Source organism: Aulonocara stuartgranti (assembly GCF_965226115.1).
Source record: "Aulonocara stuartgranti genome assembly, chromosome: 14".
In the NCBI taxonomy this organism is placed as follows: domain Eukaryota; kingdom Metazoa; phylum Chordata; class Actinopteri; order Cichliformes; family Cichlidae; genus Aulonocara; species Aulonocara stuartgranti.
The window spans coordinates 36681909-36704990 of record NC_138950.1 but is presented as its reverse complement, the minus strand read 5'-3'; the positions used below and the strand labels follow the sequence as shown (position 1 = coordinate 36704990).

The window sequence follows — 23082 nt, the reverse complement described above, 5'->3', positions numbered from 1 at the left end:
TGGTCAGGACATGGTCATCATGTCCAGAACAAGCAGACATCACACAGAACTTGTCATGATTTCATTTTTCAACTAAACCAGTTGAATTGCTTACTGAAACTTAATATTAGTTATTTCCACTTAATATGATGAGTGCACTGGATTTCAGTTTTATGCCCTCTCTGTTTGGGAGCAGACAGGACAGGTCTTCTGAATTCATGCTCGGGGATGTGTATGATTGGGCTGCAGGGCAGTGTGGTGATAAACTACAGAAGCCCTTGCAAACCTGATAAAGCTAATAAGAAGAGAAGGACAAAAATCAAATTACCATACAAGTAAATGCCATTTCTGACATTAAAGATGAAATAATCCTCGATGGCAGTGGTGATTTTGACTGTGGCACTATTGTATCCTTTGCTTATGCTGGCAGACTCATGAAAGATTCAGATTCATAAAATCATGAAAGTATAGAAAGCTGCAGATGGATGGATTCTTGAAATAATAACCACCAGTACAAAGTGTCAAAAAACACCTTTATTGAAAATTTTAAAAAAAGATCGCAGGAAATTAATACATTCATGTATTTTGGAAATATTTACCACTTTATACTCCATCTGAGGCAGGAATGTATTTCTCTAATCACAATGGTAACAGCTATATGAACATCATGTAATGCCAACCCATAACGATTCTAAATCCCACTCACACAATTAACACTATCAGAAATGATAACAACCTCTACCATTTCCACACTAATGAAAGGACACAACTTTGGCATTAGCACTGTCAGAGAACTTATTGCCACAAATGATTGACACCTGCTCCATCCACCCTCCTACAAAACACCTGGAGCTCCCATCTCTTCTCACAGACAAACTAAAAACAATAAGATGATCAAGAAGTTTCTAAAAACTCAGCATCTGTCCAAGTTCAGTGAGTATGAAGGTCTGACAACCACATGGCCCAGAATGGCAGTTGATTGATTTTAATTACTTTGGATTATTCCAGGTTGCAAAGACTGCTTACTGTAGTTTCTATAAACAGAGTCCATAAGCACAAACAGTCTACATTTGAGCCACACACACACACACACAAAAAAAAAAAAAAAAAAAACCACACACACACACACACAAAGATGTGCAGCTGTTTTAAGGAGAACAAGAACAAATTAATAAAATACAAATCTTCAACACAAGAAGTAGATATAAAAAGGAGAAAATAAAGGTCACAATTTTGATATGTTTATGGACAAAAGACAGAATCATGTGTTTACACACAAGGTTCTGTCAGATTCTGTATGTTCAAATACAAATAGTTAAGAAGCAGAGGTGCTTTATCTAACACTGGTCTCTGTAACACCCTCAGGCAGGGCACTGAAAAAATTAACCATACTGTAAACATACTAGGGTGGGTGTGAGTACGTTACACCTGCAAGTTTGAGGAAAAATTAGCAGAATATTTGCAGTTTACCCAAACGGCATCTCTTGACTTGGACAGAAATATTAAGAGTCATTCAATTTCTTGCCAAGGGATGACTACCAAGATGGTGGATACCCTATTCATCAGGCTCTAGCTTGATAGCTAGCATCTTTTACTGACAAATGCTGTCCTTTCATCAGAAATAAAAGCTGCTACAAGTTTTTCAGTGAGCGAGTATACCATGGTAGTGTAAATACTGTTTCAGAAAAATTTGAAAAACCTCCAAAGAGACCATGTCTGCATCATTATTTCCTTAGTATTGATAAGATGTAAATAATGGGCCTCAAGACCCTGCATCCCATACCTTTTCCCTTTAGTTCCCGCACCAAAGCAGAAAAGAAAACCTAACATTAAAAGCAAGCCCCACTGCAAAGCCTGTGTTAAATGCAATACCTATTCCAGGTCTGTGGAACTAATGCAGAGCTTAATAATAATGCAGGTGGACAGCTGGAGGCAGATGGAAGAGCAGCTGAAAATTACTGATAACCACACTGATACAGAGGAGGAGACCTGGCAGTATTGACCTAACAGGAATGGGTGATGTGCTGGGCCCTGTACACTCATTTACAAAAGCACTTACAAAAATAAATATGTACAAGATAAGGTAGTGATGGGCTCTGGCGAAGACATGGCCCTGGGCTTTCAGAAAAACAAACTTTTCTTCTTCCTGTCCCGATCTTCTTAGATTGTTCAGAGTTTTATGAAAAGCTGTTCAGAAAAAAAGTGTTTCAATGGTTTTTCAGTATGTTGCCAATACAAATGCAGTCAGATCAGCCAATGCCAAGGATTAAATGACTTTGTAGGTTAGGTAGTCACAGAGGAGTGCAGGAATGGCCAGCGCCTCCACCTGCTGGGTGCTCATCACTCGACGGAGAGCCATTCTGCACATGTGCTGCAGACTGGCAATGCTACGTGGACACTCCCAGAAGTGCACGCTACCATCACGAGTCCTAAAACATAAATCAAAAGGAGAAAAAACAGAAAACTGAGCTAATATTTCAGAGAGCTCTAAATGTAGTAAGGTGGTGCAAGGAAGCTGAGGGAAAAAATGATGAGGCTTCCTTATCGAAAGTCAGGATGTGCCCAGGTGTAGTTTAACTTCAAATGTGTGTGTGTGTGTGTTAACAGAGCATCGTCAACATGTTGTGGCATCTTACCCAGCAGCAAGGACACTTCCTTGAGCAGAGAAGGCACAGCAGAGGCCATTAGAGACAGAGGCAATCGCCAGAGGAGCCCTTTCCTCAATGCTCCAGAAGCGAACCAGCCTATGTAGAGAGAAACAAAAAAATAAAAAAATAAATAAATAAATAAATAAAATTGTCACAACCTAAACTGCAAAAATTTTGCTACCACCAGACCAATATCTGACCAGTGACCAAGCCAAATGGTTTCCTGTACTTCTGACTGGTTAACACATTTGTCTTAAACCTTTCAATCTTCCCATTTTTCTCCAACACTCTGAATAATAATGTGGGAACGTTGTGAAGCTTCCTCTCAACACTTTCCCAGCAATTCAGTGCTTGGACAGTTAGCAGTCAGAGTAATTGATAGCCACCTTGTTACAGTCATGTAACCCAGGACAAGCCAAAGAGACCAACAGTAGCTCTGCTTCTGAAACTTCCAAGAAGACATGAGTGTTGAAGAGAGAGCACAAACTGCACCAGACAAGCTTTTCTGCTATGCTCCAGTTGACTGTACAAACATACTCTCGAGAGGCCCAAAGACAAACACATGTGGGTTTGTCATGGCTCACTCTAGTTTTGTGTTCTAAAGTATTGTAAATAGACCACTTGCTTATATGCTGCTGAAACTGGTCTTGCTGATGCATAAAAAAAGATCATTCTCTTGTTTCTCACCTTCTTTGTCTTTAAATCATTCACCAGACAAAAACAGTGAAAAACAAAACAAACAGATTTTAAGAATAAATAAAAACATACACACATACATTAAATTATATTAATATTACCTGTCATCTGTAACACTGGCAATGTGTCGGCCATCAGGGCAGAAGCTCACAGAGCGAACCCAGCGGTCATTTGCTCCTCCTGCAAAAATGGGTGAAGGAGGGGGGAAGAGGTGGCTGGGAGAAGACAAAAGCAGAAGTTCATAGAGCATCAGTAATAGAGCTTTTTGGATTCAAATTTTAAAACTCGCCGTTTGGAATGAAAAAAGTCATAATTTAAAAATTTTCATTGTACATCACATCGTTATAGCTTTTTATAAAGCATATTTATGGGTTTCATTGTGTTTGAACAGTGGACAGAAGATAGGAAGCTGGGGAAAGAAATCAGTGACTGACATGCAGTAGGTGGCTTCTTTTTGAAATTTTCATTTCAACCATGTGCAGTGGTGCAGTAAACAGTGAAGCGAGACAGCATTCCTTCAAGACCATGGTGCTACATATAACAGACAATCAACCCAGTACTACATATAGTGCAGTGTATATAATTTAAAAAATAACTAAATAAATAAATAAATAAAATAAAAAAAATCAAAGATTTCCTTATGCAGGCCTCTGCTGCTCACTCCAGAGCATGTCAAAAATAAATGCATTTTTGAGATTCATACGTTTCCTAGGTCATTATTGTAATTTGCTGTGGGACGAGACAACAGAGTGACATTCAGTTGGGCAGACTGAAGCAGGACAGGTTTGCCCACAGGAAGCGGAGATGAGAGTTGTTGAATTAATCACCGACTAAATCAAGGCAGATCAGTCGACTACCAAAATAATTTTTTCTTGCTGTACTACAGATGAAGACGAAATTATTAGTCCTCTTATGAAATTTAAAGTTTGTCAAAATTCTCCAAATTTTCCCAATTCCCTTTTCAGCAAGCAAGGACTTTTCAACATATCATTTCTAAACATGCTAGGTTTCTTGAGAAAGCATAAATCATGTTTGCACAAAATAAAAGAATTAAAGATCAAGAAGTTATTGTGATCCCGCAATCACAGGGTGATCTAACAAAGCACTAGAATTTATTTACAAAAATGCAGCCTGTTCCCAGTGAGCCAATTCAGCTAAATGAGAAAAGGCTACAGGAGAATAAATATGCTTTTGATATAATGGATAACTGATAGAAATCCCTTGGCACTGTGCAAAGGGTTCTGAGAATTGAAATCTAGGTGGGGTGCAGGATTTATCCAGAGGAAACGGCATTATTATAACTATTCCACCTGAAATATGTCAGATCACAAGTTATTGTGCTACATGTGCAAATGTACAGATCACATTTTCATAGCACATAGCAACATTCAGGCATTAATATAACACATTTACACATATTCATTGATAGCTGTGTTTTCACAAACATTTCACTTTTATTCGCTACAGAGTCAGGAAAGAGAAGTTGCTTGCTGTTTGTGCACTGCTGAGAAAAAGACAGCTCAGTTTAATTAATTTCTGCTTCTGCTTTAAAAAAGCAGCATTATTGAGGAGCAATAAGTGGGGCTCACTTGTCAATACTCAGCGTGAGGACTGAATGAAGAGTTTTAGGACAGAACCAAAGTATTGGCACTGGGATCACAACTCAGTCATCCACAGAAAGTCCTAACATACATGTGCCGATCACATCTCCCCCACAAAACTCAAACTGCGCCTCTTTAGTAAACCCAGTCAAAAGGCAGCTTTGGGCTGCAGCAGATGTTAGTAAATATGTCCCTAAAACTTCCTTTTGCTTTAAAAGTGCAGTTGTCATTTAAATAACTTGCATAAAACCTAGTGGTGAATAATCATGTCTCAGTAGATTCAACACAGCGAACACTCGGCATTACATTCTTAAGGAGACTAGTGTAAAGCCGTTCGGATTCTCAGCGCACTCCTCTTCTCTTTTCCCCAAGTCCTTATCTCACATTTCCTTGACCTCAATTAAACCTCAACGTCAAGGAAACGAGTTAGGCAAAGCCAATGGGGGACTTTTGGAACACTTTCTTTAAAGGAGATTTATTTTAGTTTACTTAGGGCTGCCGCTCAAACGAGCAACATTTTGTCTACCAAACAAATGTGTACTAACATAATATTGAATATCTGTGTTGTTTGGATTTCTTCTTACCCCAGTTCCAGGAGGATTGTGGCCTTATGGTGGTCCCAGACAATCACTCGGGTGTCATAAGAGGCGGTAGCTAACAATGCTCCATCTGGCGAAAACTCACAAGACACCACATCATGGTGATGTCCCTCCAACTTTCGGATCAGCGTGAACTTATCCATGTTCCATAGGAACACCTGCAATAAAGAATGACACGTTATAGCCCATGGAATGATTTAGACTGTATGACTATAGATGTGTTATCTTACACTAATTATCACTAGATGCACAAAAATCAACTAGAAATTAAATTAATTAAATTAAAAGGAATTAAATCAGAAAAATAGTTATGCTCAAATTATGCTCAGTGTCACTATAATGCTTTGTAACCTTAAACCAGGCAGAAAAAATAAATAGCAGAGCCTTGCTAACGTGCAGTGTGCTACACATCACCAACACTATGCCAATAAGAACACTTTCCTACAATGACAATAAAAATAACAAACATTTATATAACTGTAAAGCTTCTACATTAGAATTTACATTCATACATCTTTCATTACATCAGTAAATGAGCTAAATGTACACTATTTTAATAAAAAAAAAGTCTACACAAAAAAGAGAAAATAAAACAAGTAGTAACTTAAGGTAACATAAAGTTACTCCACTGGTTTCCCCTTTCAGAGATTTAGTTCACTGTGTTTACAATAGGCTCGCATCTCCGGCAGAAGCCTACGAAGAGAGACTGCAAGAGAAAAGAATATTTATGGCCAAAGGATCGATACCTCTGGCAGAGTACACATATGCACGCACATGCGATTCGCGCGTGCCCGCACACACAAACAGACACGAACATACAGGCACACACACACACACACACACAAAAAGTGACAATCTGCATAAGCCTTTTTCTTTTAATGTCAGCCATGGTCAGAATGTTTATTAATAATGTCTTTGATTTGTGGCATTTATCACAGGACTGTACGAGTATGAAACTTTTAGGGCCTGCCACTGACTAATTATAGGAAACTATAAATGATGCTGGTCGTTAAAACCTTATTTAATGGTCTATAAAAAATACAGCTTGCAATCTAATACTACTGTTTAATCTTTCTGTATGGGTTCTTTTCTTTTTTTGTCGTCATTTTTCAGTTAAAAGAAACAACATTTTTCACAGCTGAATTCCTGAAATGATGGCAGAAAGGTTGAGGTAAAAAAAAAAGAAAAAAAGAAAGAGCATAAAGTATTGCTGCTCCCTTTTATTTGTTTAGCGATGGCAGTGCATGTGTGTTTGGGTGGGGGGTGGAGCATAGGGCCACCATTTACATGACAGTTTTAAAACTACAATTAATAAAGTAAATAGAGCAACCGCGACAGCAGAAGTAGACAGACACGGAGCAGCACCTACGTACAGAATGACCTTGCAGGTCAGGATGCCAGGCTGCCCCTGGCCAGGCCTTTGGGCATTGCGCACTGTGCGTCCGTGGTTTACCAGCTGCTCAAAATGTCAGCGCAGCGCTCCTTTCAAAACCAATCACACACTGAGTTTTACCACCACCTGTGACAAGGAGAGCAAGACACACACTGTAGGGACATAAAACCTAACAAAACTATCACCACGTTAAGAGTAATCTAGGTTTGTGATACTATGCATAAGGTTAGCCAAAGCTGGCCAGTCCATGGAATTGCTATTCAGCAACATGTTTGACTTGTAAATGATTTACAATGATTTCGAATTTTTTAAAATGAAAAAAGTATTTTTGGGGCAATTTATGTTTAAGTTAAACATTCCCCAGTATTAAAGAGGTTTTTTTGTTTTGCCTCTCCCACTTCCATGTCCATACTAAAAGATTAACTTCAGCTATATAACATTCATAAAAACAATTGTCTTCTTCATACTTCATGCATACTTCAGAACAAAATCCCTTTTTCACAGCATACAAAAGCCAAACAGAATCTAGATCCAAGCACTTGACTGTTGACACCGAGCACAGTTTATATTAAAGGTAGACAAAGAGGTTATGGGGTCTAATTGAGGTTTGATTGAGCATAACTGATCACAAGCAACTGCACAAAGATTAGCTAGGACACTCATAAAAATGAGTACAAAGGAACTTGTTTACGCACCGACTTTCCTGCACCAACCGAGCACAGAATGGAAGAGTCAGGGGAGAAGGAGCTGCAGTACACCCAGTTCTGATGGCCCCTCAAAACCTTCACCATATTACCTACAAGAGAAAATGACCGGGCTCATTACTCTGAGTGCAACATTTCTGTCACAACCTATATGCCAGTCTTATATTTTGATCATGTTTATATTGTTTTATTTAATCAATATTTAACCAGGATATTTAGTTTCCCGTGAAGATCGTGATTAGAAATAACTGGTCAATATATTTTTGAACCACTGCCGTGTTAAGAGTTAAGTGTTAGCTGCATATTTGCTAAAATTGCTGCTACTCATCTACTAAAAAGTAAGCAATTGGTCTTTTCACAACACTGCTCTTTTATTTTGCGATATTACTTAGTTGCATTAACATTTTTAACTGACACAATGTATGGAAGGATTCAGGGTTCTGGTGTTGCATCTAAGGTTCCCATGATCTGCAAATACTCTCAGGGCAGCATGTGGTTAGTGTTTTAAGTGAAATTCATGGTTCAGCATGGGTAGCGTTCTGGGGTTGGGCCTTCAAAGAGCTCCATTGTCAGATAGAGGCAGTTTACAAAGTTTGTGGTACAACTGGTCTATGGGTCACGCTTGCTTGTGCTATTGTTGGTCTGCCAGCAAGCTGCAGAGGAGAGCGAAGTTACAACATACAAATTGCTGATGTGAAACAGAGTGTTAAAAACAATGGAAAGTGCTTACTGCAGCTAGTTTTGCTTTTTGCAATTCTTCCATTCCTAGTGAACTCTGTTATCGCTTTCCTTTCTTATTCTGGCCCACTTGTCAACCAATAACCAGACACAGAGGTCATATGTATCCAGTCATGTGCAGCTAGGATTTTGGAAAACTGCAGGACTTTGTGTGTCAGGATGTCTGCTCTGCTAACTATCTAAACAGCAGTATGATGAATGCAAACAGACGCATTATTTGACATAAATTAAGCTTGAAGCAGCATCTGGGTAATAAATGGAACTAAGACTCTTGTGTTTGTCAGGTTGCATTTTCTCAACGTTAATAATAATAATAATAATAATAATAATAATAATAATAATAATAATAATAATAATAATAATAATAGGGACTTATCACTTCACTTCTTCATTGTGAACTCAGTGTAACTGTAAACACTGTTTGCTTTTCTGGTTTTAAAGACCAGGGGCCTTATATTTCAACTGTGAACAGCATGGTCTCAGTTAAGAAATGAGGCTATTACTTCTTTGCACTGGAACGAAAAGCAAAGAATAAGGTTGGTTTTTAAAGTCAAAAACAGCTCATCCACTTACCATCATCTTTGAGATCCCATACACGAAGGGTCTTATCTCTGGATGCTGACACCAGCATCAGACTGCCATCAGGAGCAAAAGTTAAGTCTCGTACTACATCTGTATGATCCATCAGATTCAGCAACAGTTTTCCTACAGAAAGCAAACCAAAGAAAGTAGATTAAAAGAAATGTCAGTCTTCACAGGCAACAACACAATTTCAGTTCTAAAGCTCCAGCTTTGTTTGTTTCAGGGACGAAAACCACAAGGTTAAAAATGAACGAAAAACTGATTTTAATTGCCAACTGAAAATTAAGAAAAAATACACTTATGTTGCAGATAACAATGGTACCTGAAAGACAGGCATAATCAAGGACATAAGGTGTTAACTTGAGGAACAACCCTCAACTAGACTTTCTTTTGGAGCATTTAGCCCTAGGGGTTGGGTGGGATGGAGAGACTGCTGATTTCTCACGGTGCCTCCAAAGAGACATTTTTTTTTCTTTTTTTCAATTTTTTTTTTTAAAATTAAGAACAAAATCCGACATCTATAATTCCACAGAAGCCACACATTAAATACTTTTAGAAATTTTGTTCGTTCACTGCAAAGCCGAACTATAGAACTGTAGCTCCATCTCCAGCTTTAAATTGGTCACATATTTGTATATCTTCCCAATCTACAAACCAAATACCAAAAAGAAAATATATATTTTTAAAAAGTCTCTAAAGGACTGTTGTTTCACGGCATTTTAAACTCTAAGGTAAAAATCCTATAATAATACAGAGAAATTTTAATTGCAGCATTGATGAAACTGGGATGGGGTTATCACAAGGGACAGGAAAATTAGTGGTACTACAAGGAAACAGCTAGAGAAACATTAAACAAATTAATTAGCTTAATTGGCAACATTGTGTGCCCCAGGGACCATCTGGCTGGTTATCAGAGATCGGTTTTCTGACGGTATGGGGGCACACTAGTGCCTATGGAATTGGCAACTTGCTCATCTGGAACAACCATTAGCCTCCTAGGACCTGGCGTCCACATATGTGGACATCACATTTCGGGTTCATTTTTCTCAGAAACAAAAATCAGGTAAAAAAAAAAAAAAAAAAAAAAAAAAAATCTGGTAATTCTTTGTTTGTACATTCATCAGGTCCCAATATAGAATAGAATAGAATAGAATTCAACTTTATTGTCATTGCACATGCACAGGTACAGGGCAACGAAATGCAGTTTGCATCCATCCAGAAGTGCTTTAGTGATATAGATATATTACAATATATATTAGCAATAGTATAGATATGCAAGTATATTACAGATATACAGATATACGCTTCCATCTAGAAAACATCTTTTCCAGGAAAGGCATAGTATACTTCATCAAGGTAACTGTAGAGGCTAAGCCTACGCTTGAAGCCACTGAGGTGGTCGTTAACGGGGGTGACGCGATGTCACTGGTATGCATGAATTAAGTTCACAGTCCAATAAATCCAGCAGTATGTATCTTGTCCTTTTTGGTCTTTATTCTGTATCGACTTAGCATAACAGCGCAACGTTCACAAACTGTTTGCCTTCTTAATGACACACCTGACGCCGATTACGTGCGTCTACCTTAAATACCTTTACATTACATAATCAAAACAGAAAAAGGTGACCTCTAGTGACCACATAAGGTATTAACCCAAGAATGGCTCCTACACCCCGGCCCCTAATTGAAATGGCTATCAGACATGGCAATTCTAATCACAAAGAAAATAAGGAGCCACTAATACAGTCTACTTTAGACCTATACATTCACATAAATAAACATAAGTAACACACTTTTAACCTTGAAATGGGAAAGCATTTGCAAATCACTGAGCCAACTTTTCCACTTTTGCAACATGGTTTGGGGTATTGGTTCATCCCATCCCAGTTTCCTTTTGCAAAGCTCCTGCTGCATTCCTTTGGCAGGCAGCAGGACTGGTGCAAGACACCCCAATGGATCGTAAATGGAACTTTATATTGATAACATTCCACGCCTAGTACAGGATTTTTGAGGGATATCCATTTTGAAGTTGAATGTATCAGTTTCCACGCACCACTGCAAGCCCAGAGCTCTTTCTACCGGAAGTTTGTCTCTGTCAAGATTTAATTCTTTCAAGTCTTTAGCCCTTTGCTCCTCAGAGATACTTTGCAACAGGGTGCGATTGTTACTGACCCACTTGGTCAGTGTAAATCCTCCCCTTTGACAGAGTGCTGAAAGATCCTTGACCAAATCGACAGCATCTGAGGTGGAGGCCACACTCTTTAAACAGTCGTCCACATAGAAGTTCTCTTTCAGCGTTTCACATACCTTGTCTAGGAATTCAGTTTTATTGTCCTCAGCCGTTTTTCTCAAAGCGAAACTGGCGCAGCTCGGGGAAGATACTGCACCGAACAGATGAACAGTCATGCGAAACTCAATTATGTCCTTGCTCAGATCTCCATCTGGCCACCATAAAAAACGCAGAAAGTCTCTGTCCTCTTTGGCAACTTTAACTTGATAAAACATTGCCTTTATGTCACCCATAAATGCGACTGGATCCTGTCGAAATCTAAGCAAAACCCCAAGCAATGTGCTTGTGAGATTAGGACCTTGTAAGAGCTGCTTGTTTAATGATGTCCCCTGGAATGATGCCCCACAGTCAAATACAATTCTTATGGATCGTTTTCTGGGATGGTAAACTGCGTGATGAGGAATGTACCACTTCTTTCCATTTTCGCAAGACAGCTGCTGTGAAGGTATTTGCTCTGCATATCCATTACTTATCATCTCGTCCATAAAGTTTTTATATTCTTTATGCAACTGTTCATTCTTGAGAAGTTTTCGTTGTAGACTTTGCAATCTTTGTTTAACTATGGAGAAATTGTTTGGCATCTTTATGTTATCCTTTTTAAAAGGTAACTTCAAACAGTAGTGTCCATCTTCCATTGTTGCAGATTTTTCCATGATCTTCATGAACTTAAGGTCCTCCCTTGACAAACCCTTTTCCTCTGTAACCCTTTCATTAAAGTCATAGTTATATTGACTTTTCAACATCTCCTCCAGCTTACAAACAGATATCCTATTTACAACTGTTGGTGGGTGCTCGCTGTCCAAGTTGCTTTTACCATCTTCCATGGGCCCATTTATGACCCAACCCAATGCTGTTCTTATAGCATATGGGCCATTCCCCTGGCTATGAATGACCTCCCATGGTTCCAATAACTTGGGAGTGTTGCATCCAATCAACAGGTCCACATTAGCCGTTATGTGGGGAATTTTAACCTTTGACAGATATGGCCACCTGATCAGATCTTCCTCCTTTACAAAGTTATCCGTGGTGACAGGCATCCTTTCCTGTGTTAAGATTTCTGGAAGTTCATAGAAGGCATTGCTGCCTAAACCAGAAACTTCAAGACCAGTAAGTGAGTGGGCAGAGACGACCTTTTCTTGACCCATTGTTTGTAACAGGAAGTGAGTTCTTTTGCCCACAAGATTTAGCTTTTGCATGAGGTGTTCTGAACAGAAGCTAGCTGAACTGCCAGGATCTAAAAAAGCATGTCTGTATGACATGACTACCTTTAACAGACTTTATTTGAACTGGCAGAATGGAAAGCAAACCGCTTTCTCTTCCGGCCCCTGTATGACCACAAGTTTTTACATTCTTTGAAGAGGAGGGCTCTCCATAGCATTCAGGACTTACACCATCGTTATCAATATGGAGGACAGTGGGATGACCTTTACCACACGTTCTACATATCAAACGCTTAGCACAGTCCTTGCTTGTGTGCCCAGCACCTAAGCAACCAAAACACAGCCCTTTCTCCTTTAGAAAAAGCATTTTGTCTCTGTGCTTCTTCCGCTGAAACTGTTGACACTCCTCCAGTGTGTGTCGTTGAGTACAGCAGACACAAGATGGCTTTACTGTAAAGTCATGGCTTGTTGTAGTAATCAGCCTTTCCGTGCTGTAGGTTTTATTCATGTTCATGGGTGTGGCTGTAGCAGCAAAGCTGTTCCCTTTAATTTGTTTGATTGGTTGTGACTTCAGTCTGTTGTCAACCTTTGAGACAGGGCTTGTTGACGTTACATTCTGAATGTCCCCAAACAAAGGATCTGAAAGAATTTTCACCTGCTTTTCAATAAATGCAACCAAATCTTCAAACCGAGCTCTGTGTTTAGAGGTTTCCAATATATCATATGCGAACGCTCTCCATTTCTCTCTCATTTTATATGGCAACTTGCACAAAATGATTTTCATGTTCACTGGCATGTCCAGTTCCTGCATATGTTGCAATGTTTCCATGACATTACAACTCCCACGTAAGAAAAGAGAATATGCTTGCAATGATTTCACATCTTCATTTTTAATTGCAGGCCAAGATAACGCCTTGTCAATGTAAGCAGTTGCAATTTTATATTCATTTCCGAAGTGTTCTTTGAGCAGTTGCTTTGCTTGTATATAGCCTTGTCCTGCAGCCATATGTTGACAACTGCGTACCAGCTCTCTCGGCTGTCCTGTTGTAAACTGCTCCAAATAATACAAGCAGTCCCTCTTATTGGCCTTTTCTTCCACTCCTTGTTCAAACGCATTAATGAAAGAGATGTACTGAAGAGAATCACCATCGAATACAGGTATTTTCCTGGATGGTAATGACGATGCACGCTGATGCTGAACAAGGGTTGCAGTTATTTCATTTTGTCTTTGTAAAATGGTACCAATGTCCTCCGACCGTCCTTCTGCCGCTGTAGGAATTGACCTGGGCGATGGAGGATCCACATTGTGAAATTGCATTGTGATGACCGTTTGAGCTTGTGGCTCACTTTCAATTTCCGTTCCTGGCAGGATCATTGCAGATATGTTGCTTTCAGTCTGTACTATTTGCACTGCAGGTTTATCTTCATTGACTGGTGTACTAGGCTTGACTGTGGCTGAAGCAGCTGTTTTCTTGATTTCCCTTTCATAATATGAATTCATAGCATTGGACGATATGTTAAAGCTATTAAAACAGCATGGGTTTGTAAGGAGAAGAGACCAAGTGCTGAACTGGCCTGCCTGGAGTCCAGATCTTTGGCTATCTAAAAACTAATCATGCATATCAAGAAATAAAAAAAATAAGTCAAAGATGCAGGAATATTGAGTGGAGAGAATCCTGTATTAGACAAAAATGAGACAACAATCCTCTCCCAAAAGTCCACCAACTGGTCGCCTCAGTTTCCAGATGTTTATGAGCTGTCAAAAGAAGGGACTTGTACAGTTGTAACCATGACCTGACTTTTTTTAATGTGTTGCTGCCATTAAATTCAAAATGACAACATTTTGTTTTCTTCAAATGGCACGGTCTCTCAGTTTACACCTTTGATATATTTCCTATGGAAAATAAAATGTTCAACATTTGCAGAGTTGGGTTTATATTTCATAGATTCAAGTATCTAACATGATTATCAACTGGTGAAGCTGAAGAGAGCTACTTCTAATTAATGATGATGTGTTCTCACCAGTGTAAACATCCCAAATCTTGATGCGACCATTGTTGAGGCCTGTTGCCAGGAGCAACTGATCCTGTCCAAACTTGAAGCGATGCCACTCAATGTTGACACAGCGGCTGTGCTTTTCTGGTACTGAGGAACCAAAGGCCAATCCCCAGACAATATCACCACAATCTATGGTGTGTTCTGGTGGCTGGCCTGCTGCTGGGACTACTTGACCACCATTGCTGCTCTGACGAGACAAATGCCGAGGGCTCAAGGCATTGGTATCCTCTTCTCCATGGTCCACTGAACTACAGCAAAAAAAAAAAAAAAAAAAGAGTGGAGAAAGAAGGATGTCAATTATGGAACATGGTCAAAGAAAGGAAAGGTAAAAAGCTAATACAAGTCTAAAACATGTAGCCTAACTTTGGTAGATGTTTCCAGTACAGCTGCAGTGATTCAGACTAACTCTAATAACTTGATTATGAGAAACCATTGATGCAAATTCCTTGCTATGATGTTTTATTTAAATCCATACAACAGTCAGTAGTGACCATGTGTCCATGAGCACAGTGTGACGTATCACATGTGTAGCAGTCATGATTTGATGGCGGGATGGAGGCAATTGCTCTTGGGTATACATGAGGCCCAGTTTTTAAAGGAAAGATTGACTGCAGCAATCTACTGCAGATGTCAAGAGATCTTAGTTTCCTTAACAAAAACAGGTGACACACTCCCTTTTTGTATAGTTCATCTATAAGCAGGGACCAGTCCAGTTTGTTTATCTCGGTGTAAAACCATCCCAAAAATTTACACAGGGTAAAAAAGGAGGCCTGAATTTCCTTGGCTTGGCTCAACTGATGGAGCTGGTTGTCCTGGAGTAGTTGGTGGTGGAGCTTCCGGTAGGCACCACCCAGTGTGTCTGCTGCCACTGGCCCACCAGATTGGACACAGCGGTAGCCCTGGCAGGGGCCATCTAGTGGCCCGGCAAATGTGAGTCGCTGGGGCTGCTACATCCGTTGCCACGGCGGCTGGTGGAAGCAGAGCAACAGCCACTTTCTCCAACTAACCTAGGCTGTATCCCAATTCAGGGTCTGCAGCCTCAAAGGCCGCATTTTAAGGCCGATTACGTCACAGCGACGCGACGAAGGCTGCCCCAATTCAAAGGCTGCTCGAAATGCAGCCTCAAATGAGTCCTTTATTTCCCTGAATTTTGAGGATGTGGCGGTGTAGACTTCGTGGCCCAACATATCCCAGAATGCATAGCGCGGCAGTGTGTGTGGATAATTTTGCTGGAAAAAAACGGCGGAAGAGGGGCGCCCAAAGAGTAAACTTTTAAAAGTAAGTACTGAATATTATGTCACTTATTTATGTGCAAATGTTTAATAACGAAGAACAAAACATTACTGTTGGCCACATGTCGGCAAAGTTATGTGACATTAGTGATGTTTGTACTAACTTGGTTTTAAAGCCTTTACTTTAAAATATACGCCGTTCAATAGTCGACCTTAATCTTATAGAGAATGTGATGATTTTATGGATAATTAAAGTCAGTCATACATCCACAAACACAACAGTTTTGCAGTCCTGAATATCACAGCACAAGCAGGATTCACTGCACTGTTAATGTTAGCTATGTTATATTGCTGCCTCTGTTCGGTGGTGTTGAGCCAAACGGACTTTAACGTGTGTTTGAACGACCTGACGGTTCACTCGTTAAGCTGAAAGAAAGATGCTTCAATCACAGCAGTCACACATGTGTCCGCTGAACTCTTCTTGTTTAGCACTCGTAATAACACAAACACTAAATCCTCCTTCACTCCTCGCATTCCACCAGTGTGTGAATACGAGAGTGAATGAATAGTGGCATTGTAAAGCGCTTTGGGTGCCTTGAAAAGCACTATATAAATCCAATCTATTATTATTATTATTATTATTATTATATTCTGAGGTAAGTTGATCTATAGTGTTACATCATATTCTATAAGGATGTTATGTGTTTGTAGACTTTCTGCCCAGTTTGACCCATTTAGCAGAAGTCAGCCTGTTTAAGGCTCTGATATCTGTTCTCTATGACTTACAGCAGTTATGACATGGTCTGATTTTCTCACCCAATAAACAAATATTTAATATATCAGTCTACTCTTCATTTCATCAGAAACAGTTATCACAGCTCGTACATTTGCTTTTTCCACATATATGTAAGCATTGAGCAAAATGTAATAATGCCAACATACTGAAAGAACAATATTTGTCTCTTATATATGATACATCTATATATACACTGTCAAAGATACTTGTCTTTGAGTGAAGATTTAAGGTGATAGGACATAAATAACTGCAACTTGAATCTTTACTGAAGCTCAGTATTTGACACAGAGTTCAACCCTCCGACTCCCTCCCCCGACCCAAGAGAGACTTACTGCATACTGGCAAGGTGCCAAAGGGTTATACAACAGGCTATGGTTCATAAATATCCTATGGTACCAGTGGAAATTTTATATATGGGCAAAACTTAGAGGCTAAATGATACGGGCAGCATGCACCTATTGAATATGAGAATGAACTGGCATGGTTTCAGTATGCTAATAGGGCAGTGTGTAGGGGTGTGTTCTCAGCTGGTAGGGACACAGGTCTGTGCTGAGCTCAGCGGTGACATGAGATCGTTCGACATGGACTCTGGGGGGAGGAGGAAATGGCAGGGCTTTCATGGGAGACCCTGCCAGCTCCAGCAATTAGCTCCAATGAAGGTGGAGCTGGTGAACCAGCTGGCCGTTCCAAAAGCACCTTTGCAGTGCCACAGCACACTTGTCTTGCAAAGAGTGTAGTACATGCACAGTTTCAGGTCATCTCTTGAGTTGGGATGCCGAAAGAGATACCAACTGACCAGGGCACATTGTTTATGTCTAGGACACCTAAAGAGGTGTACGAATTACTGGCCATTAAATCTGTTCAGACCGGTGTCTACCACCTTCAGACAGACGGGTTGGTGGAGCAGCTGAATAAGCCTTTGAAATCCATGATTCGTAAGATCATATAAGAGGATGAATGCAATTGGAACCACTGGCTGGACCCTATGTTGTTTACACTGCCAGAGTTCCCTAGGACTACATGGGATTGTCTCTCTTTGAATTTCTGCTCAGCAGGAAGCCACATGGGGTGTTGGACCTAAATAAAGAAAGCTGTGAGGAAGGGCCAAACCCTGCTAAGAATGAAATTCAGTACATTCTGGACTTGAGAGCAAACCAATACACACTGGGTAGGTTATCTGAGAAAATGTGCTCTAGGCTCAAGAACATCAGCAGCGCCTGTAGAATAGAGAGGCTAGTCTCAGACAATTTTCAACCGGAGAAAGCTCTTGTATTACACACTTCTTTTAGCTCAAAGTTACTCGCCACGTGTCGAGGATCCTACATGGTCACACCCTATATGATAAAACCCAACAAAAATAAAGTTTGTGTAAAGATCAGAGCTACCAGACCAGTTGAAGCGCATGTTCCAGAATCTATAGATTACAAGTACAATCTATACTTTACTCAATACACATCAGCTGAGTGGTTTCAAATATTTTCAAAACAAATAGCAAACCGACTCAATTTGGCAAAAAATCAAAAATCATGAGGTTATGCATTTCTTCAGGGTGACTTAGATGTTCTGTAAAACAGTTTAAACTTGTACATAGTCTTCATTGATCTAATGACATGTTATCAAAAGTTCAAAGAGATCCTACATGTAACCAATGCAGTCACACTACTGCATCCTTGTCATTTCCAAAACTAGATAGAATTTTTGGAATTCCATTTTGAGACCCTAACCTGTCTTTCACTGCATCATTAATAGCAGAGTAATAGAACTTGTGAGGTATCTTGAAAAGCATTTACAAATAAAATGTATTACTATTAATTTAAACTCCACAATTCTGTAAAACATGTCACAAATTTATTAACTCCAATTCAAAATGTGATGTGGAACAAAATTCCTCTTTGCCTGTATGCACAAACTGCACACAACACTCTGTTGGAAAGCAGAAAATAGAATGTCATTAAAGACTTCTTAGGAATCTATTTTGTTAATATAATATTTATAATATTGATTCTCTCATTAAATAAAGAATTTTTTTGTTACTGCATAATTTCATATTAAAGTGGTATATCTGGTAAAATAGCACCAAGTGGATGCAGGACTTATTTCTGTTTTATTTTTTTTGTTTTTTTTTATTGTTCTGTTTGACTGTTTGAGTGTCTGAAGAGCAAAAGCATGAGACTGGAAATATTACACTGATTAATTTAATTAACAAGTACCCAAAATTAACAGTCCCATTAATAACTGCATTTTGAAAGCCATGTGGTCAAGGGTGGAAATGGAAAATGTTCCTGGAGAAAATTTTGCATCTGCCACAAAAATGCAACACCACATTGAGTTTTGCTCTTTCTTCTAATAAAGGCATTTAGAGCAGACTAGCAGCAACCCACGCTGCCCACGACAGGTCAGGAGTGTAAACTGAACATAGTTTTTTCTGTTCAAATTTAAACCCACCACGAAGGCTTGTGCATTCTTCCAATTTACAAGCCCATCCATAAATTTACCCCCATTTGGCCAGTGGCAGGAGCTAATTTCCACCCATGCATGTGGTATGTAATTCAACCTACTGAAGACAGAAAGAAATATGAATTTTACCAAAAGACAGTTTTCACTGTGTACCATCTCTGCAGAAATGTGACTAAAAGCCTGAAACACTGGAATCTGCTCTGTAAAAAGGAAAACATGATACATTATTGTATGCATCTTGCATTTGAAGTCTCCTCTTCACTGCCTCTGAAGCGCCATTAAGTTTAGTTCAGCTCAGCTGTTTTAATAAAACACCAATATTGCTGTAGAGCAGGACTATGTGGGGCTTGGCTCTAAAGACTGCATGAAAAAAATTACATAACAGAGCCAAAGTTTTGGCACCATGCTTGCAGTTTTGAGCCATCCACTACTGCCAATAGTGTCACACTCGCTCTGACAACATTTCAACATCATTCTTAATAAATAAACAATTCTAGCAGTAACTAACTTATATGTATCTAACACAAAGCAAGTTGTTCTTCTCTGCTTTAAAATGTAATTATGTTTGAAGTAAAATGCCTGCCACATTTGCGCATTTTATTATTTGATGGTACAGACCAACTCTAAATGCCAATGCACTGCAATCTGTCTTCATGTATACATTTGCCAGCAATTATTTGCAAACATTTGCCAATCTGTCCAAGATTGTCTGCAGTCTGTACAAATCCAACTAAGATTAGCTGGCAACGGGTTGCCTCTCATCAAGCAACCTGTACAATTACCTCTCAATTGAAATTGCAAGTAGTTGCACAGTAATTCAGTGTGCAGCACCCTCAACCTCTGGGTGACTGCCTACTTACAATCACTTCCAGATAGAAAATCAAGTGTTATCACACCATTGTCACACAGAGGCTGCTGTCCTTCTTTTCCTTTAATGTCACTGGGGCCCAACCAGCCACAGCCCTGATGGCCAGGAACAACAGGCACTTCTTTCTAAAGATAACTTCAACATGTGGCTCAGAGTCACAAGACCCTGGTAAGCGGAAAAACACACCATTAAGCAGAGAGTGAGCTGGTAATTCAAACCACGTGTTCTTGGCACTGACAAATGCATCTGATCTTTTAGCTTGAGGTTGGCAGAGACTGATTCAGAAGACAATTAAACAGCTAGAAAGCATGCAGAGTTTTACGTGTATGTAATCATGTAAAACTCATTCTGCTCTCCATCCTGCAACACAGAACAGCAGCTCATGCACCAATGTAATACTAATGACCAAATTCAGCTGGCTGTTAATCTCAAGAATTTGCACATTTCCACAACACCAGCCATTTGTTACCTAAAAGCAGTTTTCAACATGGAGGAGGAGCAGCTGTAACTGTGAGCCCCTCCTTGTATACGCAATGTACAACGGACAGTACAGCGTCCGCATCACGTAGCCGAAGCCGCAATCTGTCTGTTGATCTATCCCTCCCCTCTCGAATAAGACCATGAGATACTTGAACTCCTCCACTTGGGGCAGCAACTTATCCCTGACCCACTCTTTTCTGGCTGAGGACCATGGCCTCAGACTTGGAGGTGCCGATTCTCATTCCTGCTGCTTCTGTATGAATGTCAAAATTAAATCATGCGCCCCCCAAAAGCAGCCCCAGCAATGGTAAATGCTCTGTTGTATGAGATAGCACAAAAATTTAATTGTAATCCAATCAAAAAATAATTAAATTAATTATCCTAAAAGCCTCAGTGTCTCATTTTTTTTTCCATAAATTTGAAGATTTTTATAATTAGTTGGGGGTTTATCTAAGAAGCAAAACAACAACACAGAAAACATGTACTCTATTACTATAAAAAACAGGCAAACATACTACCAAGGTAGTTATGATAGTGATATAAAAAGTGCTTGGTGCTTTAAGAAAATAAAGAGAAAAAGACATGAAGGGAAACAAACCAAAAGAAACTTACAAGCTGTTCAGGCATTTTGTCCAAGGGATAAGCCTGACAATGCGATGCCCCTGAGACCAAGCAAAGTAGGAACCATTGGGTGCAAAGGCCACTGTCCAAGCTTCACGCCCAGACTTCTGGTCAAAGGGAGCAACAGGCACCAGGAGTTCGCCAATGAACTTTGCCTTACCTGGAAAAAGCAATAACATAACTTTTTTTCAGCTACATTCTGTAACAAACTGAATGTGCGTCATTTTTCAGCTCAAATAATGCACTTGAAACTAACTTCTTTATCTGGCACAGACACAGTTTGTTCACTGGTGCAGATACCTGATTGGCTAATGTGCAAACCATACCATTGTACAACGGGGGAGGGGGGGGGAGACATAGTTATATTCTCTCAGCTATAATGGGCTATACGCTGATATATGAACTGTCTACAATTAACCTCTGCAGATCCACTATTAACTTTTTACGTTTGGAAATTTACTTTTTTCAAGTCCATTTCTACAGGATATCAAAGTCTACGTGGCAAAGTAACCTTTGGTTAACTTACGTCTTAAATTCCGGATACACAACATACTGGCAGTTTCATAACTGCATTCTTCACATAGCGCACAAAATGGAATCGTTGTGCTTTGTGTTCAGGTGTGTATATATATCGGGGTTACTTGGTAAGACCAATATATAAGTTAATGTCAACACATTTTTGCAACAAGTAAAATAACAGCAACAATAAAACAAATACTGCATTGTTTACATGAGTGAGTAGATAAATATAACTCCGACAACGTCTATACAGTTATGAAGGTTGTCTTTTTGTGTGCAAGAATGTGTGAAGGTACGTGCATTAAGTAAACCACTAAAGGCCTACATGGGGCTGACGTTTATCAATTCTGATTTTAGGATTAAATAAGACGTTTAGTACCTAACTACGGTTATAGCTAATAAATAAGCAATAAATAAAAGTAATACAGTTAACATGCTAAAGCTACGAGCTCGGTTTATTAGCCATGCAACGTTGGCGTGCAAGCACGCACGTACATCCCTGGGCGGCTATGGTTCTCGCTGTTGTAGGAAGAATGGCTCTCGGCCACTGTTTGTATCAGCAAACCAGCAACAGGGAAACGCTGCACTAACGTATAAAATGGTTTTTATCGTGGATATGCATCAAAATAACAAACCGCACTGAGCTAATATAACAGCAGGGATACATACGTATATAAACCCAAGAAACACTGACAAATAAACGACATCTCTTAACTTAATTAAACTTTGCTTTACCGGTTTAAGCTAAGTAGCCACTAATTCGACATCTTATTTAGTAACAATGTTTTGAAAGTCCACATAGTCTGGTGGAAACAAAGAAAGTTTTACAGTTTGGCATTAGATAAAAAGCACTAAGACTAAAATACCAGGACATCGTTCAGCGTTCTCACCTGCATTCACAAAAACAATACATGTAAAATGTTTTACTTACCTAAATCATTTTCGTTCACAGAGTCTGGGAAGCTTGCCATCTAAATAAGGGCACAGACCTAAGAAAAAGTCGGACACGCACTATGAAACAAAGATGTTTGACAGAAATCTGGGTGCGGATTTATACAGCGAATTTTTCGTTAAAAACGTATGCTAAATTCGGTTAAATCCCTCCGCCAAGCTTCACGTCTGGGGTGGAAAATACAATCTTCGTTTGGCGCGTCTTTTTACTTGAGTACTTCGGCAGTAGACGTTATCTTTGAATCTATAATTATATTGGTAGTGTTTTAACACGTCGCGTTAAAAACTATATGACTCGCTACGCTTTAGATTTCTTACGATCCGTAAAAATACAATGGCTGCCAACTGAACGGTACAAAGGCTGAATAACACCGTGGGAGGGGTTTCATTCTACGTCAGCACAGTTGCCATGGCAATTTAGCCCCCCCCTACACCCCCCCCCCCTTTTTGTCTGACGTGTCCTGCGCATCCAGTCATTTGACGTTGTCGGCAACTAACAAAATGGCGCATCCGTAACCATCTGATGGAACACTTTTTTCATGTTTATGTCACAATTGACGCCACTCACAGACAGCTACTCAGTTTACCAGTATATCTTTAAAAATTACAATATTGTTTTCAATTCATTTTATTTATTTAGCACCAATTCCCAACAACAGTTGCCTCAAGAAAAATATCTTACAACAATACAGAGAAAATTGTCCCGATTAT

At 39.5% G+C, this 23082-nt stretch overlaps 1 protein-coding gene across 1 annotated transcript; it reads right to left on the bottom strand.

Moving 5' to 3' along the window:
- Positions 1–493: 493 nt before the first annotated feature.
- Positions 494–22759, bottom strand: wsb1 (WD repeat and SOCS box containing 1). The gene is made up of 9 exons (XM_082502711.1): positions 22352–22759; positions 20893–21061; positions 14412–14695; positions 8932–9063; positions 7612–7712; positions 5509–5681; positions 3425–3538; positions 2616–2723; positions 494–2408 (listed from the first exon to the last, which is right to left on the bottom strand). Exons 1-9 carry the CDS (start codon positions 22389–22391, stop codon positions 2246–2248), a joined length of 1284 nt encoding a protein of 427 aa, XP_082358837.1. The 5' UTR covers positions 22392–22759; the 3' UTR covers positions 494–2245.
- Between the last annotated feature and the right edge of the window lie 323 nt (positions 22760–23082).

What these genes read in the sequence shown, in the direction of transcription:
- wsb1 (XM_082502711.1), bottom strand. Translation starts at nt 22,391, where the DNA reads ATGGCAAGCTTCCCAGACTCTGTGAACGAAAATGATTTAG. An exon ending in GATTTGGGATGTTTACACTG is followed by an intron (nt 9,064 to 14,411) that starts GTGAGAACACAT and finishes TGCTTTCTGTAG; the next exon opens with GAAAACTGTTGCTGAATCTG. An exon ending in GCCAGTGTTACAGATGACAG is followed by an intron (nt 2,724 to 3,424) that starts GTAATATTAATA and finishes CTCTCTACATAG; the next exon opens with GCTGGTTCGCTTCTGGAGCA.